Below are 25,273 nucleotides of genomic sequence, written 5' to 3'. Positions count from 1 at the left end.
GAGAAATCTAGCCTCCTTAAACATCTCCTTTGATTTTTTCCCCCCACCAATGGTCTCCCCTCAGCCTGCAAAGGTATTTCAAAGGTAATGTGGGTAAGCCTTGGGCATCCCATCCTGAGCACTGCTGGGAGAGACAATGGGCCTGTGACGCCAGGGGCTCCTCTGCCTCACTGGGCTCGTCGGAGTCTACAGAGCACCCTTGTGTCGCTTGGATGAGCCCACCTTTCAGGTAAGGGCAAGTACGGAAATCAAGGCACACAGTCGTTGGGTAAAATGGCAGATCTCAGGTGGGCAAGTGCCCAGTCGCTGGCAAGGCAGCCACTATTGCTCACCCGCCCTTACAGCCCTACATAGATAACACATGGTGTGTACCCTGCCAAGACAGTGCCCCCCCATCCACACACACACACACACACACACACACACACACACACAGCAGGACTAGGAGCACCCGCCCCCAGAAAGGGGCCAGGTGTGCTTACCTTACCACCGGACACTCCACGCCTCTGCACTCCTGCTGCAGCAGTGAAGGGGGGGTGGTCCCTGCCAGGGGGAATGATGCCAGCACTGGGCTCTGGTGCCTGAGGGGCTCCTGCAGCACTGCCCAGGACCACAGAGCTAGAGCCCAGAGGGTGAGAGTCCAGGCCATGAGCAGCGCCAGCCTCCCAGCCCTCCCAGCCACCGGGGTGACTCAGGCATGAGGCCAGCACTAATCACTAACGTCAGCTGCACCACAGCACCCCGCCCTCCCCCGACCCCTCCACGCACCACTGAGGTAGGAGGGCCAGGTCAGGCCACAGACCACACCCCTGCTCTGTACACATTGCCAATGTCTAGGGAGGAGAGAGCTTGGGGTCACCACATTCATCATCTCTTTTGATCTCGTATGTATTTGCTATCCCTTCACTCATTAAATAAATGCTTATTGAAGGGGTGCCTGGATGGCTCAGTTGGTTGAAGGTGTAACTCTTGATTTCAGCTCAAGTCATGATCCCAGGGTTGTGGGATGGAGCCCCATGTCCTGCTCTGTGTGGAGTCTGCTTAAGATTCTTTCTCTCTCCCTTTGCCCATCTGTATTCAAGCTCTCTCTCTTCAAAATAATGTGTGTGTGTGTGTGTACATACATTTATTGAATACTATATGCTAAGCACAGGAGATCTTAATCCAACGGGGGAGATGGAAGAGGTTCTTGAGAGTCTAGTAAGACACATTTATATGGAACCAGTAGGCAACTGTCCATTTCATTACCTCATATACCATGTCTAACCTGAAGGACAAGATTAATTTTTAAAAATAGACATAAACCTTAACTCTATGAAGGATTTACTTCTTAGAGTTTCAGAAAGTACATTTTGCTAACAGGAAAATGTCTATGGCTATTTTGAAAGCCTCCTTTTCTTTTTTAAGTCTAAAATCACTTTCAAGTAATGTTAGATTATTTACCATTTTGGCCATGTATCCACTAATTCGCTTTCGTAAAGTAGATGATAAATAGCAGAAGGTCAGGTGTATTTTCACTACATCATTAATTTCCTTCCCTGACTAGTGCGTGGTTAGTATTCTAGATTAATAATCCCACACCTCTGTGGTCACACTCATTTTCAATTACCTGTTAATTCATAAGTGACACTTTTTAAGAGATAGACCACTTGGCACTTTGCCTTCTTTGTCCTGATTTCCTGAGAACCTTACTGAGAGCTAAACTGCGGAGGTTTCTAAATCATATCTGAAAGGGAATGCATATAAGTATTCACACACATATGCACAAAACATCTCTAGAAGGCCACTTGGAAGTCCTAACATTGATTCTCTCTGGGGAGAGAACCCAGCAGACAGAGAACAGAGGCTCTTCACTTTTTGGTACTTGAGTTTTGAACTGTGTGAATGAATTCTCTATTCAAAAAATAAAAATAAAGATAAATATTTCACATTCGTTCTATCTATTCTCACTGCCAGATCAGGATCCTGCTAAAATAGCCTTTGACTTTGGACTATAGTAGCACTAAACTTCTTTCCTCTATATTCAGATAGCTTATTTTAATTATACAAATGAAGAATTGCAGTTCACAAAAGTGAAGTCTCTCAAAAAAATGTGTGGAGTTTAATCAGTGGAAACAAAGAAATAGGTATTTCAACTCTTTAATAGGTATTAATGCACATGACTTCTTTGTGGTATATTATAGTGATAATGGCCTTAATTTGTTCACATCTCTCTATATCCCTCCCTTGGTTTAATCCCCTCCCTCTCTAACTTTTATGCTTGACTATGTGAGTAGCTTTGGCCAGTTGGATGATGGAAAATGTGACTCACACAGAGAATTACAAGGTGTTTATACATTGAGTCTTGCCTTCCTTTGCTACAGGGAACCCTTTGGCCACCATGGGAGGGAGCTTGGCCGAGAATGCTGAATGATGAGACTCACACTGCCATTGTCCAGGTAACGTGGAACCAACCTCCAAATCGATAAACAAGGGTCCTCCTAGACCAACTAGCTTGTCCTCTCCAGCATGTGAGTAAGGCATCCAGCTCAGCCTAACCAGCCCACACCAAAAGAACTCCCCAGGGATCATTTTCCATTGCTATGCTTTTAGGGTGGTTTTTTAAGCAGCAAAAGCTAACAGATAAAGTCTACAATATGCATCAAGATTCATTTAGAAAATAGAGTTAAGTAAATCTCAGAACTATTTTGGAAGTTTTCCTTTTACTTAATATAAGCGTGTGAAGACAAGACACAGCTGTGATTGGGGCCAAATTGTGGTCAATAGACCTAGAGTTTATTTAGTCAAAGGTTCTACACCAGGGAATGCTCTTCACCTTCCATACCAATTCTTTCTTGCTCATCTTTATGGACCATGGGCTTTTCATTAACCTCAGAGGCCTATGAAGTAAATGACATAAGTTTGCTAAACAAGAGTAGAGTCAGGCCATTTTACACAGGCCTCTTTCTTGAAAGTGGCCAGTTACATAAAGAACACAATCTTGAGAGCCTTGGGGAGCTGAAGCAGCAAGTGAGAGTGGTGGTGAAGGAAGAGGTGAATATAATAAAAGAAAGGATTCCTCTCATTCCTCACTCCAGCCTCTCATGCTGTACCACTCTATTGATGATGTCCTTCCCTACATCTTCACCAAGTGTCAGACTGATTATTTGTGTTCCCCTAAAATTCATATGTTGAAATCCAGTCCCCAAAGTGAGGTATTTAGAAGTGGGGCCTATCAGAGGTAATTAGGTCATAGGTCTTCATAAATGGGATTAGTGCCCTTTATAAAAAGTCAGAGAACTAGACTACCCTCCACTGTGTGAAGAGTCAAGGACAAGTCAGTTGTCTGCTACCTGCCAGAGAGTTCTCATCAGAACCAGACGATGCTATGTGCTAACTAACTTGGATGTAAATTATAAAAAATAGGTAAATCATAGAAAGTAAAAAAATAAAATAATAAAAAATAAAAAAATAAAAAGAATCAGACAATGCTCCCAACCTGATCTGAACTTCCAGCCTCCCTAACTGTGAGAAGTAAATTTCTGTTTGTTTATGAGCCACCCAGTCTTTAGTACTTTGTTAGAGCGGGCCGAGTAACTAAAACAAACCTATTCTTAAATTGATCATAATGTCAAGTTCTTGTCTGATCACCACCTGACCATTTTCCGTCTCCTTTGCTCACCTATGCTAAATTGCAGGCATTTTTAGGACTGTTTGCTAAAGATGAAACGTTCTCTCTGTGTGTTCTTTCTAAGCAACCTCCTCCACAGGCGTCAGCTACCAGTATCTTCCAGTGCTTTACAGAAGGTTCTCCAACAGAAGATTCTCTCCTGAGTTTCAGACCAAATTACCTCAACTAGATCCGAACCTGAACTCAGTGCCTTTCTTACTAAATCTGCTTTTATGCCTCTAATTCCTATATCATAAATGGTAATGCCAACCACTCACACTACTTAAGGCAGGAAGCCTGCAATGAGGCAGTCCCACACCTCACATAACCAATAGTTCAAAAGTCCCGTGGTTCTTTCTACTTTCCAAAGTACTCTTGAATTTGTCACATTTTTCAGGTATTTATTTTTATTTAAATTCCAGTTAGTTAACATGCAGGCTAATACTACTTTCAGGTGTAGAATTCAGTGATTCATCTTACATACAAGATTTGGTGCTCATCACAAGTGCCCTCCTTAATATCTCTCACACCTTTAATGCCCCCCCCCCCGAGTTTATCACATTTTTACCCCTTCTACCACTTTTTCAGTTGAGGCCCTAAATTATTCCTCACTTGGAGTCCTTACTAATTCCTCAATAATCGATTCCCCCCCCAACTGACTTTCTTTTATCCTCTTCTAGTTTTCTCTAGAATGCAAGTCAAATCCATTCACTCCTTTGTAATCACCCAACCCTTCAGCACCTGTAGCTGAGCATAACCTGGGCTTCTGAGAAGTTCTTCAGGAGCTGAAATCTTATACAGTAGTGTGTATTCACATTTATAACTTCCATCACATGATCAAAAGAGATTTAGATCCCGGAAATGATTTATAAATTCACTCACAGGACAAATTTATGGTTTTCTTAACTCTTTCACTACCACTATATATCAAGTTCCAGTCTTTTTTTTTTTTTTTTTTTAAGAGATAGGGAGAGGGGCGCATGGGTGGCTCAGTCAGTTAAGCATCAGACTTCAGCTCAGGTCATGATCTCACTGTTCCTGGGTTTGAGCCCCGCGTTGGACTCTGTGCTGACTGCTAGCTCAGATCCTGGAGCCTGTCTTCAGATTCTTTGTCTTCCTCTCTCTCTGACCCTCCCCTGCTCGTACTGTCTCTATCTCTCTCTCAAAAATAAATAAAACATTTAAAAAATTTTTTAAAAAGAGAGAGGGAGAGGGAAAGGGGCAGAGCCAGACAAGGGGCTTGATCTCCTGACCCTGCTATCATGACCTGAGCCAAAACCAAGAGTCAGATGCTCAACCAACTGAGTCACACAGGTGCCCCAGGTTCCAGTGTTTAGAGTTGCTAAAATGAGTCACACTTCTATCACTTATCACTTTTCCTTAAATGAGTTGCTACAAATTTTCCAAGAAAATTTTTAAAAACTTTTTTATTACTGGGGCACCTGGGTGGCTCAGTTGGCTGAGTGTCCAACTTTGGCCCAGGTCATGATCTCATGGCCTGTGGGTTCAGGCTCCACATCAGGCTTTGCACTGACAGTGTGGAGCCTGCTGGGTTTCTCTGTCTCCCTCTCTCTCTGTCCCTCACCTGCTCATGGTATCTCTTTCTCTCAAAAATAAATAAACATTAACAATTAATTAATTAAAAAACAACTTTTTATTACAAATCTATTAACCACTATTTCCAAATGGACTTTACTCAAAAACCTGATTTAAAAAATCATAACATATAATGGAAAAAAAAATAAACAAGTTATATATATGTATGCATATATATTTACATGCATATATATCTATAAAATACAGAAAAAGAAAGTTATTTAAAGTGTGAACAATTTGGGGGCACCTGGGTGACCCAGTCAATTGAGGTCACGATCTCGCAGTCCATGAGTTTGAGCCCCACATCAGGCTCTGTGCTGACAGCTCAGAGCCTGGAGCCTGCTTCAGATTCTGTATCTTACACTCTCTCTGCCCCTCCCCTGCTCACACTCTGTCTCTCTCTGTCTCTCAAAAATAAATAAATGTTTTTTAAAAATTTAATGTAGGGTCGCCTGGGTGGCTCAGTCGGTTAAGCATCCGATTCTTGGTTTCAGCTCAGGTCATGATCTCATATCTTTGTGGGTTCAAGGCCTGCGTTGGGCTCTGTGCTGGCAGTGCAGAACCTGCTTAGGATTCTCACTCTTCCTTTCTCCCTGCCCCTCTTCCACTCCTGCTGTCTCCTTCTCTCCCAAAATACATAAACTTAAAAAAAAAAAGGTTTGAAAGTCCTCCCTCCTTCTGAAACATAATGGTTATAGTGTCTTAATGTTCCATTCTTTTACCTATGAAGGGCTCAATATTTCAAATGCATTCGTTTGATAATTCACAAAGTACCTACTATATGCTAGATTTAAGACAGGGTAATAAAAATACAGCCTCTGCCCTTGAGAAGTTTATTTTCTCAGGGAACATTGAATCATTAAATAGCAATTGTGACTTTGGCATTGGGCCAACTTGGATTCTAGATTTTGAAAGTATTGGCTCCGTTTCCTTAGGCAAATTATAAGCCATCCTGGGCCCCAGTTTTCTCTGAATGGCTCCCTTTCCTTCTTTGACTCTAGACATGGCTTATTAAAAAGTCTTTCCATACCTACATAATGATAGAAGATCCCCTTTAGTACTGACTCTTCTTGGCCCCTGTTCTCTTTTTTCACAAAAGTTGGCTCTCCGTTATATCTACATGATATGTCTTCTCTACCATGCTCTGAGCTACGCAGGGGCAGGGACCATGTCTATTTTTTTCCCCAGGGTCCACTCAGCTCCTAACATAACCCCTGGCACAGAGGTCACTAAGAGCTATAAGCCATTTTATTCTCTTTTCCCTGGTCTCCAGGATTAAGCTTGAGCAGACCCACTCACTCTGTCCCTTTCTTGCTTGAGTCAGGCACCTCTCCCTTATCTTGTCCCATCTGCACTGTCGTCTTTCATTTGTCTGTGTGCCCAACCACAATGTCAGCACCAGCAGTGTTTCTAATCAGTTTGTACCATCAGAGACGGACAAAGACTGGTTCTTTGAAGGATTGTTAAGACACATTGAATGAACTAATAAAAGTCTGATTGCAACAACTTTATGTTAGTGGCTTTCAGTCCTTAAAAGAGATCTCTGTGGATGGGGTTGTGTCACTCAGGCAACCATCTTCATTATGGAATCCTAATCACTATGATTCCATGTTGTAAATCACAAAGCTTCATTAATATAATCTCCTCTTCCGAGGCTCCTGGGTGGCTCAGTTGGTTAAGCATCCGACTTCAGCTCAAGTCATGATCTCATTCTATGCTGACAGCTCAGAGCCTGGATGGAGCCTGTTTCAGTTTCTGTGTCTCCCTCTCTCTCTGTCCCCCCTCCCCCCTATCATGCTGCCTTTCTCTCTCTCTCTCTCTCTCAAAAATAAATAAAACATTAAAAAAATTAAAACAAAAATTTTTTTTTAAATGTTTTTTTAATGTTTTATTTATTTCTAGGAGAGAGAGAGAGAGAGACAGTGCGAGCAGGGGAGGGTCAGAGAGAGAGGGATTCACAGACTGAAACAGGCTCCAGGCTCTGAGCTGGCAGTCAGCACAGAGCCCGACGTGGGGCTCGAACCCACGAACCGCGAGATCATGACCTAAGCGAAAGTCAGACGCTCAACCGACTAAGCCACCCAGGCGCCCCAAAACAAAAATTTTTTTAAATGATCTCTTCTATGCCTTCATCGTAAGTTACAAGATCTGAAAGGACACCCCTGTTTCTCTAGTACCTAGAGGCAAACCTGAAATTGTAAATACAAATCAAGTGTAGCTTCTAGCAATATGCATTGATTTTGAGGTCAGGAAAGAGTCCTTTGTGCACAACAATAAGAAAAAATAGGAAAAACAGAACTTTTAATGAAGAAAGAATGCCACACTGAAATAGTAAGCAATAAATAACATATAACCAGAGTCGGTTTTCTCTGGGTTATTGAGTTAGATTCCTTCCTAGTTATTTCAAAGACTGATTTGTTTTTGTTGTTGCTTTTGTTTTAATTCTGTACTGGTCTTTAGGCAAGTAATGTTTACACTAGAAGACACTTCATTCATGACATTTTTGGAAGACAGACCTCCTAGCACTTTGCCCTAAGTCTATTTTTCTCTGCGAGCTCAACTACATGCTCTACTGGAAAGACTGTGACATTTGATCTTCCTGTTCTGGTCTCTGTCCCAGTTTGGGTTCTCTTAAAATAGACTAACAGATAACGGTGCCATTAACCATCTGAGTTCAGAGTAACTTCTGAAGTTTAATTCTTCAAAATATATGGCAAGTCACTAACACTCATATTCCCAAGCTTGTGGAGTTCTAAATGCAAGCAATAGAAGTATTAAAGGTAAGATTTAAGTGCTTATTTGGGACCATAAGGTCTCCCTTCTCTGCCTTCCTCCTCTCCCCTGCCCAGAGCTAAAATAAGTATGGGAATTTGCAGAGAGCTAAGCTTAAAAACATAGCTCTAAAAAAGAAGCATTTGGAAAGGGTACAAAAGCTAGCAGCCATTTGTTCTGTTGGATGATTGGATACAAATGTTAATGGAAAAGAAGAGCAAAAGCGGTCTGGAGACCCATTGAGTGAGAAGTAATGATGACATGTGCTATCTCTTCCTTGCCTCTGGGTGATCCTGGAGGTGGTGGAAATCCCACTGGCTTGCTGAGGATGAGAGCTAGTGCCTTTCATGGTAGCCAAATTTATTCTTGGCATTTACATGGCTCATCCGTCAGAAGAGAGAGAAGAATCTAGGAACTCCTTGTTCGGGACTCCTTTCATCTGACAAACATTTTCCAGTCCTGTTCTTTGAGACACAAACTCAAGATAAAATTTTGAAGGAAAAGTTAAGAGCTGGGACACCTGGGTGGCTTAGTCAATTAAGCATCTAACTTTGGCCCTGGTCACGATCTTATCTCATGGTTCGTCAGGTGCAGCCCCACATTGGGCTCTGAGCTGACAGTGTGGAGTCTGCTTGACATTCTCGCTCTCTCCTCTGCCTGCCCCTTCCCCATTCATGCTTTCTCTTGCTCTCAAGAACAACAACAAAACTTAAAAAAAAAAAAAAAAGTAATAATTGAGAACTTCCCAGAATTAGAGAAGCATTTCTTAAGAGGAAACTTCTAGCTTTAAAAATATTTATCAGGGGGCACCTGAGTGGCTCAGTCAGTTAAGTATCCAACTTCAGCTCAGGTCATGATCTCACTATTCACAAATTTGAACCCCTTATTTTTAGATCCTCTCTCTCCCTCTCTCTCTCCCTCTCTCTCTCTTCTCTCTGTAGCTCATGCTTTCTCTCTCTTTCAAAATATAAACTTAAAAAAGACTTAATTTTTAAATAAATAAATAAGTAAAAATATTGATCTGTTAGAAGGATTGAATATAAATGAGCCAATAACTTAACTCAAGGAAAATTACACCTCAAGCTAGGAAAACAACTGAATAAATTCAAAGAACTATGGAAGAAGGAAAAATATTAAGATAAGAACAGAAAGCAAGGAAGTGAAAAACAAAATGGCAAGGCAGGAAAACAAAACAAAACAAGGCATCAGATATCAACTGTAGTAAACTTGAACATGAGTTGTCCAGGTTTCCCTTCCATGAAGGAGACAGCCTCGACCTGTCAGCCCCTGGGAGAGCCTTTCACTTGCAGATGAATGCCCTTGCTCAGGGTCATGGCCTTCCCTGAGCAGCCCACAACCAGTGACTAACTTGGATAGGGTTTAGTGCACAATTGACCCACAGTAAACCAACCCTGACATTTTAGCTCCAGAACTTCCCCTAGAGGATGGCCAGGGTTTTGATACTGGCTTGCATCACAGTCTGATTCTCCCTCTCCCCAGCCCTGCTTTCCCCCTTTCCCTTCTATAAATGCCATCCCAAAGGTATTCCCCCAACATTCTGTATCCTACACTGTCTCAGGGTCTGCTTCTGAAGAATCCCACCTAGACATTTTTCTTTGGAAAGATTAATAAGAAAAAATGAATCTCTATGAGAGTAAGCAAACAAGAGAAAAATAAAATAAAATATAGAATCTGAAACAGAAGTTAACTATTGACACAGTGAACAAAAAAAAATGTATGGCAATACCTTTGAAAACTTGGAAGAAACAAAGTTCTAGAGAAGTATAAGATGAGCCAAGTAACATAAAAATAAATAGAAAACTTGAATAAAATAATAATGAACTGAAATGATAATCACATACTTTGTCCTCTCAGTACAAATTCTTGACTAGATTGTTTTACATGTGAATACCACAAACTTTCAAGTATTAAATTATTCCCTTATTATACAACTTTTTCCATAAAACAGACAGGAGATTACATTTCCAAACTTTTTTATTATTATTTTCATCTGTGAGAGAGAGAGAGAGAGAGAGAGAGAGAGAGAACCTCAAGCAGGCTCCATGCTCAGAACAGAGCCCCACACAGGGCTCCATCCCTCAACCCCGAGATCATAACCTGAGCAGAAATCAAGAGTTGGTTTCTCAACTGACTGAGACACCCAGGTGCCTCTCATTTCCAAACTATTAATGAGATAAGTATAATCTATAACCAGTTCAATCACTATATGAAAAATCACTCAATGTAATGCAACAATTAAATAAAATATAAACTCACTGAATCCAAGACTACCTTAAGGCATCTTAATAATCTTTTTAAAAAGATTTTTTTGGGGCGCCTGGGTGGCTTAGTCGGTTAAGCGTCCGACTTTCGCTTAGGTCATGATCTCGCGGTTCGTGGGTTCGAGCCCCGCGTCGGGCTCTGTGCTGACTGCCAGCTCAGAGCCTGGAGCCTGTTTCAGTCTGTGACTCCCTCTCTCTCTGACCCTCCCCTGCTCATGCTGTCTCTCTCTCTCTCTCTCTCTCCTAGAAATAAATAAATAAATAAATAAATAAATAAATAAATAAAAGATTTTTTTAACATATTTATTTTTGAGACAGAGAGAGACAGAGCAAGAGCTGGGAAGGGCAGAGAGGGATACACAGAATCTGAAACAGGCTCCAGGCTCTGAGCTGTCAGCACAGAGCCCGATGCGGGGCTTGAACCCACAGACCACGAGATCATGACCCGAGCCAAAGTCAGACGCCTAACCGACTGAGTCACCCAGGCGCCCCATGCATCATAATATTCTTAATTAGGGGGTGTCTGGCTGGCTCAGTCAGAGCATGTGACTCTTGATCTCAGAGTCCTGAGTTGCAGCCCTATGCTGCATGTAAAGATTACTAAAAACAAACAAACGTTAAAAATATATATTTATTGCTCATAGCACATAACTAAAAGTTAAATTTAAAAACTATTTTTAAAATAAAAAAATTAAATGACACTCCAAAAGAAGAGAAGGAAAGTTTTCTTTATAGTAGAATGCCAGCTAAAAAATGAATAAAGACTGAAAAGATTTCACAACTGTCAAGGTAATCATTGATTCAGATATGAATGACCACTGTGATAGAGTAGACAATTAGCTAGATGATGAGCAGGGAAGGGGACTTTCTGACCATTAAAAAGATAAAAGTTGAGAAACTGCCAACCATTCCCTGGAATACAAACAGCTAGAAAAAGCCCTGGGGAGTGTGCATGTGCCCTTCCCTATAACCACTGCCTTCCAGTAACCTATAGCTTCAATATAATACATTTACACTGCAGTTTGCACACCTTCTTCTTCTCACTGCCAGGAGAGTTCCAATAAGAATCTTATGGGGCTAAACCTCGCCAGTAAGAGAGTCCCTTAGATGATTGGAAGCAAACTCAGAGACAGCTCTAGCTTTGACCCATAACCTATACAAACATCAAAAGAAAAGACACCCCTAACCCTGGTGCGGCTGCCACTTCTGGACCTGTCCACTCTCCCATCTTGAGAGAGTACTTTTCATTTAATTGCTAGTAAATTCTTGCTTACTTGAGAGCTTGGCTCTAAACTCTTTCTTGGCTGGAGGCACCAGGGTGGCTCAGTTGGTTAAGCTTCCTACTTTGGCTCAGGTCATGATCTTGCAGTCATCATCTCATGGTTATGAGTTTGAGCCCCACATGGGGCTCTGCGGGCTCTGCACTAACATCATAGAGCCTGCCTGGAATTCTCTCTTCCTCTCTTTCTGCCCCTCCTCCACTTGAGCACATGCACACTCTCACGGGTTCCTCTCTCTCTCTCTCTCTCTCAAATAAAAATAAACCTAAGAAAAATAAAACAAAATAAATTTTAAAAAATTCTTTATTGATTGAACTCAAGTACAGAGGTCAGTGCAGAGACAGGAAAGGGACGGCCAGTGACAGTTGGATACTAAAATTCATTGGGTAAAGAGCTGCCAAGAAGGGACAAGATAGTCACATAGTATCAAGGTATCACACTACAGAGTAGTTACAAATTCCAAAGTGAAAGCTGCCCCTAGACCTTAGAGAAATCTGGTGGTCATCACTTTCATTTAATTTATTTTTTTAAAGCATAATGCATTTTTTAAACATTTTAATGTTTATTTTTGAGAGAGAGAGAGAGAGAGTGGAAGAGGGGGAGGTGTGGAGGGGTGTACACAGAATCTGAAGGAGGATCTAGGCTCCCAGCTGTCAGTACAGAGCCTGATGCCAGGCTCGAACCCACCAACAGTGAGATCATGACCTGAGCCATAGTTGGACACTTAACAGACCCAGGCGCCCCTAGAGGTCATCACTTTTATAATGTGATAACATTTTAAATGATGAGATAATCTGAATTATATACCTTCTCATGCAATGTGGTATGAAGTCCTCAACCTTATGAGGTATTCTTGCCAAAAAGACTGAATCTACTCAAACTCTAGTTTTAATTTGAGTTTATAGGAAACACAGAGAATTGGTCAAAGAACACCATGAAGAAACAAACAATCCAGAATGTGGCATATTGTACAAGAAAACTGACCTTTTCTCTTCAAAAAATTAGTATTTTTTAAAAAATAGGTTTCTTGGTTAAAAGGAAATAGAGATATTACAATCAAATAGAATGCCTAAAACTCTAAAAAACAGAATATCCCTAAAAAATGGGGTATGTTTTTAGAATTCTCCAAAATTTTTAGAGAATTTTAGAATTCTCTAAAAAATAGGACCATACTCTGACCCAGCAATAGCACTACTAGGAATTTATCCAAAGGATACAGGAGTGCTGATTCATAGGGGCACATGGACCCCAATGTTTACAGTAGCACTTTCAACAATAGCCCAAATCACGGAAAGAGCCCAAATATCTATCAACTGATGAATGGGTAAAGATGTGATTTATATATACCACGAACTACTACTTGGCAATGAGAAAGAATGAAATCCTGCCATTTGCAACAATGTGGATGGAACTGGAGGGTATTATGCTAAGTGAAAAGAGCCAGTCAGAGAGAGACAGATATCCTGTGTTTTTACTCATATGTGGAACGTGAGACACCTAACAGAAGACCATGGAGGAAGGGAAGGGGACAAATAGTTTCAAACAGAGAGGGAGGCAAACCATAAGAGGCTCAAATATAGAAAATGAACTGAGGATCGATGGGGGTGGGGGGAAGAGGAGAACATGGGTGATGGGCATTGAGGAGGGTATTTGCTAGGATTAGCACTGGGTATTATTGCATGTAAGAGATGAATCTACCACTGAAGCCAAGAGCACATTTTATACACTGTATGTTAGCAAACTTGACAATAAATTATATTAAAAAAATGAATGCCTGAAACTCTATTGAATCCTGGGTTTCTACTTTTCTTAAAACTTTTATTTAAGTAACCTCTACACCCCATGTAGGGCTTGAATGCACCACCTCGAGATCAAGAGTTGAATGCTCTTCTGACTGAGCCAGCCAGGTGCCCCATGAATCCTGGATTTTTTTTTTTTTTAAGTTCATTTATTTTGAGAGAGAGCATGAGCAGAGAGAAAATCCCAAGCAGGCTCTGCACTATCAGGGTGGAGCGTAACCTGGGGCTAGAGCTCATAAACCATGAGATCATGACCTGAGCAGAAATCAAGAGTTGGCTGCTTAACAAACTGAGAGCCATTCAGGCACCCCTGAATCCTGAATTTCAAAAGACAAGTACAAAACATATTTTTGGGACAACTAAGCATATTTGAATACAAACTAGATGTTTGATATTATGGAATCTATTCCATATACTATTTCTTAAGTTTGATAATGGTACTGTGATTATGTAAAAGAATGTCCTTATTTTTAGAAGGTGCATGCTGAAGTGTTTAGGGGCAAAAATGTGTCTGTTAATCTGGCAGTCAAAAACAAATGGACAAACTTTTATCAAGTGTGGCAAAACTATTAACATAGTGAATTGTTTCTATTCTTTCAACTTTTCTTTAGAGCAAAATTTTCCAATAAAATATATGAAATGTAATAACAAAATGCATCATTATGAGCTAGCAATATAAAAACTACAAGTGGGGACACTTGGGTGGCTCAGCTGGTTAAGCGTCCGACTTCGGTTCAGGTCACGATCTCACAGCTCCTGGGTTCAAGCCCCGCATCAGGTTCTGTGTTGACAACTCAGAGCCTGGAGCCTGCTTTGGATTCTGTGTCTCCCTCTCTCTCTGCCCCTCCCCAGCTCATGCTCTGTCTCTGTCTTTCTCAAAAATAAATAAATGTTAAAAAAAAAAAAAAACTTAAAAAAAACTACAAGTGTTTCTATATTTGAATTTCATCAGTTTATTTTACCACATTAATGAACTAAGAGGGAAAAGTAATGTTAGCAACATTTTGTAGTCTTCAGTGTACAAGTCCTGTACTTTAAATTTATCCCTTTGTTTATACTATTTGCTTTTTAAGATTCTGTTTTTTTAAGTTTATTTCTTTATTTAGAGAGAGAGTGAGCAGGAGAAGTGACAGAGAGAGAGGAAGACAGAGAATCCCAAGCAGGCTCCGCACTGTCAGCAGAGCCCAACCTGGGGCTCAAACTCACAAACCGTGAGATCATCATGACCAACTGTGAGATCATGACCTTGGCGAAAGCCAAGAGTCAGATGCTTAACCACCAACTGAGTCACCCAGGCACCCCAAGATTTTATTTTTAAGTAATCTCCACAGCCAACATGGGGCTTGAACTCACAACTGACTGAGTCACATGGTCTACTGGCTGAGCCAGTCACTCCCGTTTGTACTATTTTGGAAACTATTGTAAATAGAATCATTTTCTTAACTTCCTTTTCAGATGATCACTGATGATATATAAGAATACAACTGATACCTTGCAAGGACTTTTGTATTTTGAAAATTTGCTCTATTTGTTAACTAGCTTTAAGTTTTTTGAGGGAAGATTGAATTTTCTACTTGTAATATGTCACCTGGGTATATAGTTTTACCTCTGCCTTCCCAATGCATAGGACTTTATTCTAATCATTTAGAGGATTTTTTGGTCTAATTTCTCTGACTAGAATTCCCAGTACCATATTGAATTAAAGTGGTGAAAATGGGCACTCTTGTTCCTAACTTAAAAAAACCTAAGCTTGCCATCACTCAGTATATTAATTATGGGCTTTTTCTATGTGACCTGTTGTGCTGAGGAGGTTCCCTTCTACTTCTTGCCTTATTGAATGTTTTCATCGTAAAAGGGTGTTAGACTTTGTTAAATGTCTTTTACATTTTTGTGTTTTCTTCATCCTATTAATAGGTATATTACATTGATTTTCATGTTGAGCCACACTTAAATTGCAGGGATAAATCCCACTTGATAGGGTATAATCCTTTTAATCTGCTGTTGTTGAGTTCAGCTTGTTAAGTTACTATTCTGTTTGAAGGTATATTGGATCATATAGTGCTTTGGATTTTAACTATTCTAATTAAGTGTGTACTGTTGGTAGGAATATAAATTGATGCAGCCACTAGGGAAAAGAGTATGCAGTTTCTTCAAAAAACTAAAAATAGAATTACCATATATGTGGCAATTCCACTACTGGGTACTTACCCAAAGAAAATGGAAACATTAATTGGAAAACATATGCATGGGGCGCCTGGGTACCTCAGTTGGTTAAGCACCTGACTTTGGCTCAGGTCATGATCTCATGGTTCATGAGTTCAAGCCCTGCAGCAGGCTCTCTGCTATCAGCAGGGAGCTTGCTTCAGATCCCCTGTCTCCACCACCTGCATCTCTCAAAATATATGAACCTAAAAAAAAATCTTGGATCAAGAAATAAACTAAAAAAAAAAAAAAGATACATGCATCTCTATTTTCACTGAAGCATTATTTACAATAGCCAAGATATGGAAGTAACTGAAGTGTCCATCAATAGGTGAATGGATAAATATGTACATACATATACAATGAAATATTACTCGGCCATTAAAAATATCTGTGCTAAGTGAAATAAGTCAAGAAATACATATAAAATTTTCTTATATAGAGTCTAAAAAACAAAATAGAAACAGACTTCGAACAAACTGGTGGTTGTCAGAGGGGAGGGAGTAAGGGAATAGACAAAATAAGTATTAATGGGGATTGCAAGGTACAAACTTTCATTTATTAAAAGAAAAAACACAGGGAGGAAAAGTACAGCATAGGGAATATAGTCAGCAATCCTGAAATAACTTTGGTGACAGATGGGGACTGCACTTATGCTGGTGAGCATTTTGTAATGTATATAAATGTCTAATCACTACGTTGTACACCTGAAACTAATATTTTGTGTCAGCTAAATTCCACTATTTAAAAAGATGGTAATAGTAACAATACAGCCTTAAGAGCTTGTTGATCATTACTTATATAACACATAAAAAAGGGCAATGAAAAAAATACAGATTTTAAGCCATCTATGTCAACATCAATAACCTAAATATACAAATTAATCAAGAGAATGAGAAAACAAGCGAGTCTGGGAAAAATATTTGCAAAAGACTTATCCAATAAAAGACTACCATTCTAAATATGAAAGAATTCTTAAAACCCAACAATAAGAAAATGAACCAGATGAAAAAATGGGGAAAAACCTCTGAATAGATACCTCACTGAAGATATATAGATAACAAATAAGCACATGAAATGGAGCTGAACATGTCAGGTCATTAGAGAATTGCATGTTAAAGCAATGAGATATGCTTCTACATGCCCATTAACATGGCCAAAATCCAAACCACTGACACCAAATGCTGGTAAGGATGTGGAGCAAGAAGAACTCTCCATCACTCCTGGTGGGAATGCACAATGGTACTGCCACTTTGGGAGACAGTTTGGCAGTTTCTTACAAAACTAAACATACTTTTACCACATGATCCAGCGATCACTTCCGTTAGTATTTACCTAAATAAGTAGAAATCTTATGCCCATACAAAAACCTGCACACAATAAAGCAGCCTTATTCATAATTGCCAAAAGTTGGAAGCAGCCAAGATGACTTTTAATATGTAAATGAATAAACAAACTAAAGTACATGAGGGCAATGGAGTATTCTGCACCAAAAAGAAGTGGGCTATCAAGTCATGAAAAGGAGGAAACCTAAATGCATATTGCTGTGAAAGAAGTTAATTTGAAAAGGCTACTTATGATTTCAAATGTATGAACATTCTAGAAAAGGCAAAGCCACAGAGACAGTAAAAAATCAGTGGTCAGGGATGTTGGTAAGAGTGTTGAGTAGATGGAACATAAAAGTTTTAGAGTTAGTGAAACTCTTTTGATGACACCATAATGGTGGATGTAGAATGTCACTATATACTTGCCAAAACCCATAGCCTGTACAACACAAAAAGTGAACCCTCTTGTAAGCTATGGGGTTTGGGTGATAACAATAAGTCAATGTAGGCTTAACACATGTATCACTCTGGTGCAGGATTTTAATAGTAGGGGAAGGAGTTGAGGCAGTATTTCTAAACTCTGTACTTTCTGCTCAGTTTTTCTGAAAGCCTAAAGCTACTTTTAAAAAATCTATGAATTAAAGCAAAACTAAATTATATTCTGTATAACTAAGAGGTAGCAGTAGCAGTCACTTCTTGGCAAACCTCAAGAACAGAATCTAGACATTCGCATCTGTGCCCAAAGCCTCAGGCAATACGGAAAATGGCCAGGACAGAGCACGACAGTCACTGGGATGAAAATCAATAGTAGCCACGGGCTCTCCACCATTTATTCGTTATTAAGATATGGCCCACTCAAAGGCAAAGATGTTGATGTTTTCAAGCCACGTCGCCTCTCCTTCCCCATAGCAATTAATCTTTTCATTATCTTCTTATTCCTATAAAGAAAGAAAGTTTTTTAAATTTGTTACAATAAGATAGACCATTCTATACCAACCACAATAAAGCAGGAATCCACTTCTGGCATTTCTTAGTAGTTTTCCCTCCCACCTAAAATTTTATGTGGTAAAGACAGGATTATTCACTTAATATCAAGGCACATTTTCTATGTAACACAATCGGTTCCATGTTCCACTGCCTTTATATTTACACGTTCCCTTTTCTTCATGTTCTTTCTTCCCAAGTCCCCTTGTCTCTTCACACTTGATCACTTGGTTTTCCCATTTACAAATAAAGAAGAAGCAAAGGAGAGAAAGGAAGAAGGAAGGAAGAAGAAAGGAAACAAACAAGCTCCCTTGATATTGCTGCCTCGACTGTTATCTCATTCTCATCTCAATTAGAACAGATTATTATTATGTCCTGTTCCTAGTTCTTCACATGTTCTACTCCAATTTTTAACTACCCTATTCTGTTTCTACTGTCTCTCTCAACATACTCTCAAAAAGGCCACCAATGATGTCCTAAATTGTCAATCCCAACAGCACTGCATTAACTATAGTCTTACATGGCCATCTCACTGCCAACCATTTCCTTCTGAAACTCTTTGCCCATCGCTTTCTTTTAACTTACCTTTCATCCTCTACCTGTACTTCAGTCTCTCGTACTCACTTACCGTTGAGATGCTGATTCTCTTTGGGGTTCTTTCCACCACATACACTCATGCACAATTTATTTGCTCAAGACTCCCAAATGTATTTCTTGCCTACACTTCTCCCGGAACTCTAGACCCATGGCCAGCATGTCCCATGTATCCCATCCTTTGCCACTGAACTGAACTTTTCTACCTTTCCATCTAGTAAGACAACAACTGTTCCCTCTACTCCTTCATTGTTATATTTGTTCCATTCCACTTTAAATTCTTTGCCAAACTCATAGACTGCATCTTTCCAGAATTACTATAGTAATCTCTTACCTTCAAATCTAGTTTCTGTTGTGAGATTTCAAGCGACTTCCTAAAAAAAAGCCTTAGTTTTCTTTTCTCTACACTCTTCTCCTCCACCCAACTCCACTGTCAAAAGTTGAATTTTGGGAGTGCCTGGGTGGCTGAATCAGTTAAGCTCCTGACTTCAGCTCATGTCATGATCTCACAGTCCATGAGTTCAGGCCCCACATCAGGCTCTGTGCTGACAGCTCAGAGCCTGGAGCCTATTTCTGTGTCTCCCTCTCTCTCTGCCCCTCTCTCTCCTTCAAAAGTGAATAAACATTTTAATTTTTTTTTTAAAAGCTGAATTCTGTACTCCTAGGTAAACATTAGGAGTGCTATGGTCTATATAAAATATAAAGCAGAGCTTGTGTGGATGCGCAATATATATTTCCCTGAATGATGAGTATGTAGGTCTCATATTCTCAAAGGAGTCTATGTCACAGAAGTGACTGAGAAATTATGACCCACAGGACAACATGAAATCTTTTATATAGATATAAAAGTTGCAATGATCTGCTTCTCCCCTTCCCAGACTTTTTTTACTTCTATGTATTTGTATGAGCTGTTTCCACTACCAGAATGCCCTAATCATTATTTTCCAACTGGTAAACTCTTCCTCTGTACATGTAGTCCTTTGGGAAGTTTCCCTAAGCTACTCCAATGTAGGTACTACCCATACATTTTCATAGCCTCCCTTCTTCCTTTCATTCCAAAGTGCTCCATGGATTTTGCCCTACTAATTTGTGTATACCCAAGTGAGGTATCTAACAGGTAGTGAACTCTAATGTGGGTTTTTTGTTGTTGTTGTTTTTCCCCTTTAAAACACATCTCTAAAATGGAGACAGTTAAGGTCTTAACTTGGATACTTTGTTAAGGTTTCTAAGAAGCCACGTTTATCTGAGTTCTAATCCATTACTAAGTTTTTTGCTTCCCATTTTTGCCTAATCTATACAACAAATGAAGAAATCAACATATTGGCCCTCCACCTTCTACTAAATTATTCAGAAACCCATCTAGACATCTCCTTTTCCATGTGCCAGGCTTAGAAAAATATTTAAGGGTGGGGCACCTGGGTGGCTCAGTCTGTTAAGCATCCTGACTTCAGCTCCGGTCATGACCTCTCAGTTTGTGAGTTCAAGCCCCTCATCAGGCTCTGTGCTGACAGCTCAGAACCTGGAGCCTGCTTCAGATTCTGTGTCTCCCTCTCTCTCTGCCTCTTCCCTGTTCATGCTCTTTCTCTCTCTCTCAAAAATAAATAAACATTAAAAAAAAATTTTTAAGAAAGGAAAAGAAAAATATTTAAGGATTACCTCTTAGCACATTCGGGGCATAACATATTATCTTCTAGGCCAGGGGACGGGAAAGTGCAGGCGGGTAACAGGAAGAGAGAGATCATCCTCTTGGGGGTGTCAGGTACCCAGGCCTGACCTGCATGAAACTGCAGGCGAACCCAACCTTTTGTGTCTGCCAACAGAGGTCTGCCATGGACCACACACCACCTGATGCCTGAGGAGGGAAAGAGAAGCAAATATAAACAGCCAGCATCAAATAACAACACTCCAATCCAAGCTCTCAGCAAATCACTCTTGGTTTTTGCTATCATATTCTGTTGATGACTCAACTGAATGAAAAGCATCAAAAAATGTCTACCAAAGACACTATAATCTAATTTCACAAATTATGTAGTACAAGGGATGACAATAAACTTTTTTTCTTAATTTTTTAATGTTTTTTTTGGGGGGGGGAGGAGCAGAGAGAGAGGGAGACACAGAATCTGAAGCAAGCTCCGGGCTCCAAACCTTTAGCCCAGAGCCAGACATGGGGCTCGAATTCATGAACTTTGAGATCACAACCTGAGCCAAAGCTGGACACTTAACCAACTGAGCCACCCAGGCACCCCTGTATGACAATTAACTTTTTGGAATGGTTGCTTTGTATCTAAGATTTTCCTAATGGTTTACATGTATGAACATATCTATTCTTAAGAGAATTATTAATATTGACCATCTATTTACTTTTATTTACAGGTGAGGTAACCAAAGCTTATCGTGTTAAATATCACAATTTTCCCAGTACCATGACATGGATCTAGATATTCTGATTCAAAGCCCATTTGCCCAGCTATTATACTATACTGCGTCAATGACACAAAACAGGCAAAAGGATCTTTGAAAGTCTAAGGAACAGGGGCACCTGGGTAGCTCAGTTACTTGAACATCTGACTTTGGCCCAGATTATCATCTTGAGGTCTGTGGGTTCGAGCCCTGATTCGGACTCTGTGCTGACAGCTCAGAGCCTGAAGCCTGCTTCAGATTCTGTGTCTCTTGTCTCTTTCTGCCCACCCCTCCTCATACTCTGTCTCTCTCTGCCTCTGAAAAATAAACATTAAAAAAATATTTTTTAGGGGCGCCTGGGTGGCTTAGTCGGTTAAGTGTCCAACTTTCGCTTAGGTCATGATCTCGCGGTTCGTGGGTTCGAGCCCCACGTCGGGCCCTGTGCTGACTGCCAGCTCAGAGCCTGGAGCCTATTTGAGTCTGTGACTCCCTCTCTCTCTGACCCTCCCCTGCTCACGCTGTCTCTCTCTCTCTCTCTCTCTCTCTCTCCTAGAAATAAAATAAAACATTTTTAAAAAAATATTTTTTATAAAGTCTAAGGAACAATCTAATTGGGAAGATATGATATTTGAGAGAGAAAGTCTTACAGATATCAGATCACAGCAGGTGCTTAGTAACTTAGTAAATGAACAGGAACCAGAAGGTTCAGTTAGTGTGTGTTGGATACTAGTAGCTCATATGGCACATTGATGACAATTAGAAAGAAGTGTCATCTTTGGGAAAGCAGTCCTCCAGAGGCTGCTTGGGGGCTGCAGGGTGTTTTTGCAAATTAGCAAAAGGTGTCCAATTCCCCTCACAGAAGGGAGTGAAGTTTGGGAAGCAGACAATAGGCCAAGCTCCCTGTCTTCTTTTTTGCTGGATTTCTTGTGAGTGAACCATGACCTTGCATTTAAAACAAAACAAAACAAAACAAGAGGCACCTGGGTGGCTGAGTCGGTTAAGCGACCAACATCGGCTCAGGTCATGATCTCATGGTTTGAGAGTTTGAGTTCAGCAGTGGGCTCTGTGCTGACAGCTCAGAGCCTGGAGTCTCCTTCAGATTCTGTCTCCCTCTCTCTGCCCCTTTCCACTAATTCTCTTGCTCGCTCTCTCTCTCAAAAATAAATAAACACTAAAAACAAAACAAAACAAAAACACTTCAGGAAATCGGGTGCGCAGAGGGAAAGAATTCAAGCCAAGGAGGGGGACTTTGTGCTGGCCTGAGATCAGGTCTGTTGGACATGAAAACAGAAATATCACACACAGGAGCAGGAGCTGGAGAAAAGTGGAGCTAAGTTATTCTCAAGATTCTTTTAAGAGGACAGGGGCCCCAAACATTTTAATTATTATTGCCTACTTTTAATATGTCAAGTTGTACCTTGAAAATCTCAAAATCATTAGATGAAGTAGAATAGCTGTAAACCTCATTTTGTAAATCAGGATACCAGGGCTTAAGGCAAGTAACTTGCCAAAGCCACATACCCAGGAAGTAAGGATTTGAACCAGTCCTTAACCAATACTTAATCACTGTGTTAAGAAGTGAGTTTGTGAGTTTGAGCCCCACATCGGGTTCTGTGCTGACAGCTCAGCACCTGGAGCCTGCTTCAGATTCTGTGTCTCCCTCTCTCTCTGCCCCTCCCCCACTGACACTCTGTCTCTCTCAAAAAGAAAATAAATGTTGAAAAAATTTTTAAGGAGAAAAAGGCCTTGAGGGAGGGAGAGACAGGGGAAGGTGTAAACTGGCTGACCACATTATTAGATTATGCTTTCTTCCCACCTCAGACTTTGGCTTATGATGAAAAAGGGTCACCACTCAATCACCTAGCTTAGACACTGGTCCAGGAAAAACTTGGCTACCTAGCAATCAAAAGATAATGCATATATAAATCTGACATCAATTTACATTATTTTAACTCTTTCCTTTTCACTACCTTTCAGTATGGGACTAATAAAATTTAAAATGTAACTTAAAAAAATTTTATTTTTGTGTGGAGAGGGGCAGAGATAGGGAGACACAGAATCCAAAGCAAGCTCCAGGCTCTGAGCTGTCAGCACAGAGCCCAATGTGGGGCTCCAACTCATAAACAGTGGATGCTTAACTGACTGAACTACCCCGGTGCCCCTAAAATTTAACCTTCTTTCTAGGGAATAGTATTCACATTTTTTTTTTTTTTAAGTAGGCTCCATGCCCATCATGGAGCTTGAACTCATGACCATGAGATGAAGAGTTGCATGCTCTACTGACTAAGCCAGCCAGGTAATCCATTGTTCACTCGTTTAGGTTTGATCTTACCAGGGGCTTGCAGCAGAAAGGTCTCAACAGAAGCAGGAATGGGACGTGAATTCACAGATTTGGATTGACTGGCTCTTACAGCAATTCTTGACCACGCTGCCAACATGCCTTCTTGTGCTGAAGTTATCACCTCCACTATATTAATCCCTTCCTCTCTCTTAGCCTTCTTACAACTTTTCCGAATCCTTGCTGTCTTTGCTGCCATCTTGCATGTTGTCGAACATGGCTGCAATTTGGCCTCTGGTGATATTTTAGGAATATTCTGCAAATGGGATTCATGGTAAGTATTCAGTGAAGTGCTACTGCCCTAAAGACTTTTGTGTTTTGTGTTAATTTTATTATTCTTTATACATTGGACCATGTATGTAGGTGGGAAAGATTTAGAATTGTTAGTTCCCTTAGGGCAGCAGTTTTCCGGGAATAAATTTTTGATTGTTAAAACTGGGGATTAGGGAAGCAGAGTGGCTTACCACTGACATTTACTGGGTAGAAACCAGGGATATTTAGGCCTAAAATGCACCAGACAGTCCCCCTGCCCCATCAAATAAATTACTTGGCCCAAAATGTCAAGTCTTTTTTTTTATTATTGAAATAAAGTTGACATACAATAATATATTAGTTTCAGGTGTACAACACAGTGATTCAACATATACATATATTACCAAGCAATCACCATTAAGTCTAGCTACCATTTGTCACCATACAAAGTTATTACATTACTGGCTATATTCCCTAAGCTGTGCATCTCATCCTCACGCCTTATTTACTTTATAACTGGAAGTTACTACCTTTGAATTCCTATTCCTTATTTTGCCCATCCCCCCATCCCTCCCTTCAGGCAACCTCCAGATGGGTCCTGTATCTATGAGTCTGTTTCTGTTCTGTTTTAATTGGTTGGTTTTCTAGATTCCACATAGAAGCAAAGTCATATGGCTTTTGTCTTTCTGTCTGACTTATTTCACTTAGTACCCTCTAGGTCTATCCATATTGTCGCAAATGGCAAGATTTCACTCTTTTTATGGCTGAATAATATTCCTTTGTATTATATATATAATATCTTCTCCCATCCAAGTACTAACCAGGCCCACCCCTGCTTAGCTTCCAAGATCAGAGGAGATTGGGCACGTTCAGGGTGGTATGGCTGTAGACTATATATAACATCTTCTTTATCCAAAATGTCAATAGCCCTGGCTAAGAAATCTTGCCTTAGAAATACAACATACAGAGATGCTGGGAGAGTAGGAAGAATTCACAATTAGAACTCACCTCTACATTATCACCACACTCCTTACTCACCTCGTTTATTTCAGAGTAAGCGTGTTTCTGGAGCCTCAGATAAACATCTATTTTCTAAGGAAATTAAGAGGGAAAATAAAAATTACAAACTGACAAAGCTCTCCACACTGTGCAGCAGAGTCACCCCACAGTGTACTCACCCGGCCATCGGTACTCAAATTAAATTGTTGGCACCAGTTCCGCAAAGTATCCCAACGTACTTTATTAACTGGAGGCAAACTGGTTGGCAAAGGAAGGCTTGTTGTAGTGCAACAACTATGTTTTGGACAAGACTTGAATTGTTCACTCATTTGAGAATGACAAACTGAAAAAAGAAGGAAACCAAACCAGTAACTATTTAACATTTGTAAGATTATAATTTAACAAAGTTCTTGCTAATTTCTCACAACTCAATTTGCATATATGTGTGTGTATATGTATATATGTATATATATATATATATATATATATATAATTTTTCCCTTCTATTACAAGTAGAGTAATAGATTCTGTAATGAAAGGACTTTCCCAAGGTCACATCTCCATTAAAATGGCAGACCTGGAACTCAAACCTACATTTTGAAATTCCTAATGCTAGGTTGTTTTACACTACACACAACAACTTGTTTTTTACAGCCATCAACAGCACCTGGGTGGAACGCTTTATTGGATCGCTACTCCAAAATGTCTAGATTTTGAATCCAAACTACCAGTTTTCCCTAGGGAAATCAAAAAAAAGCACCCAAGCACCAATGGTGCTGCATTCTGCCTGCCTGCCTCCTT

General features: G+C 40.2%; 2 protein-coding genes across 2 annotated transcripts in view; both read right to left on the bottom strand.

The window, feature by feature from the left end:
* Nucleotides 1-17,734: 17,734 nt before the first annotated feature.
* Nucleotides 17,735-24,033, bottom strand: LOC120240257 (developmental pluripotency-associated protein 2-like). The gene is made up of 4 exons (XM_039244969.1): nucleotides 24,004-24,033; nucleotides 23,216-23,477; nucleotides 20,140-20,335; nucleotides 17,735-17,843 (listed from the first exon to the last, which is right to left on the bottom strand). Exons 1-4 carry the CDS (start codon nucleotides 24,031-24,033, stop codon nucleotides 17,735-17,737), a joined length of 597 nt encoding a protein of 198 aa, XP_039100900.1.
* A 1,120-nt stretch (nucleotides 24,034-25,153) lies between these two features.
* Nucleotides 25,154-25,273, bottom strand: part of LOC120240256 (developmental pluripotency-associated protein 2-like) — a 16,209-nt gene continuing 16,089 nt past the window's right edge. Inside the window, exon 7 of the mRNA XM_039244968.1 lies at nucleotides 25,154-25,209. Within this exon, the coding sequence (XP_039100899.1) occupies nucleotides 25,154-25,209 (56 nt within the window). The remainder of the gene's footprint in view (nucleotides 25,210-25,273) is intronic.

The sequence above is a fragment of the Hyaena hyaena genome, unplaced genomic scaffold (genome assembly GCF_003009895.1).
Source record: "Hyaena hyaena isolate Hyena2069 unplaced genomic scaffold, ASM300989v1 scaffold_251, whole genome shotgun sequence".
Taxonomy (NCBI): Eukaryota; Metazoa; Chordata; class Mammalia; order Carnivora; family Hyaenidae; genus Hyaena; species Hyaena hyaena.
This window is presented reverse-complemented; position numbering and strand designations above follow the sequence as displayed.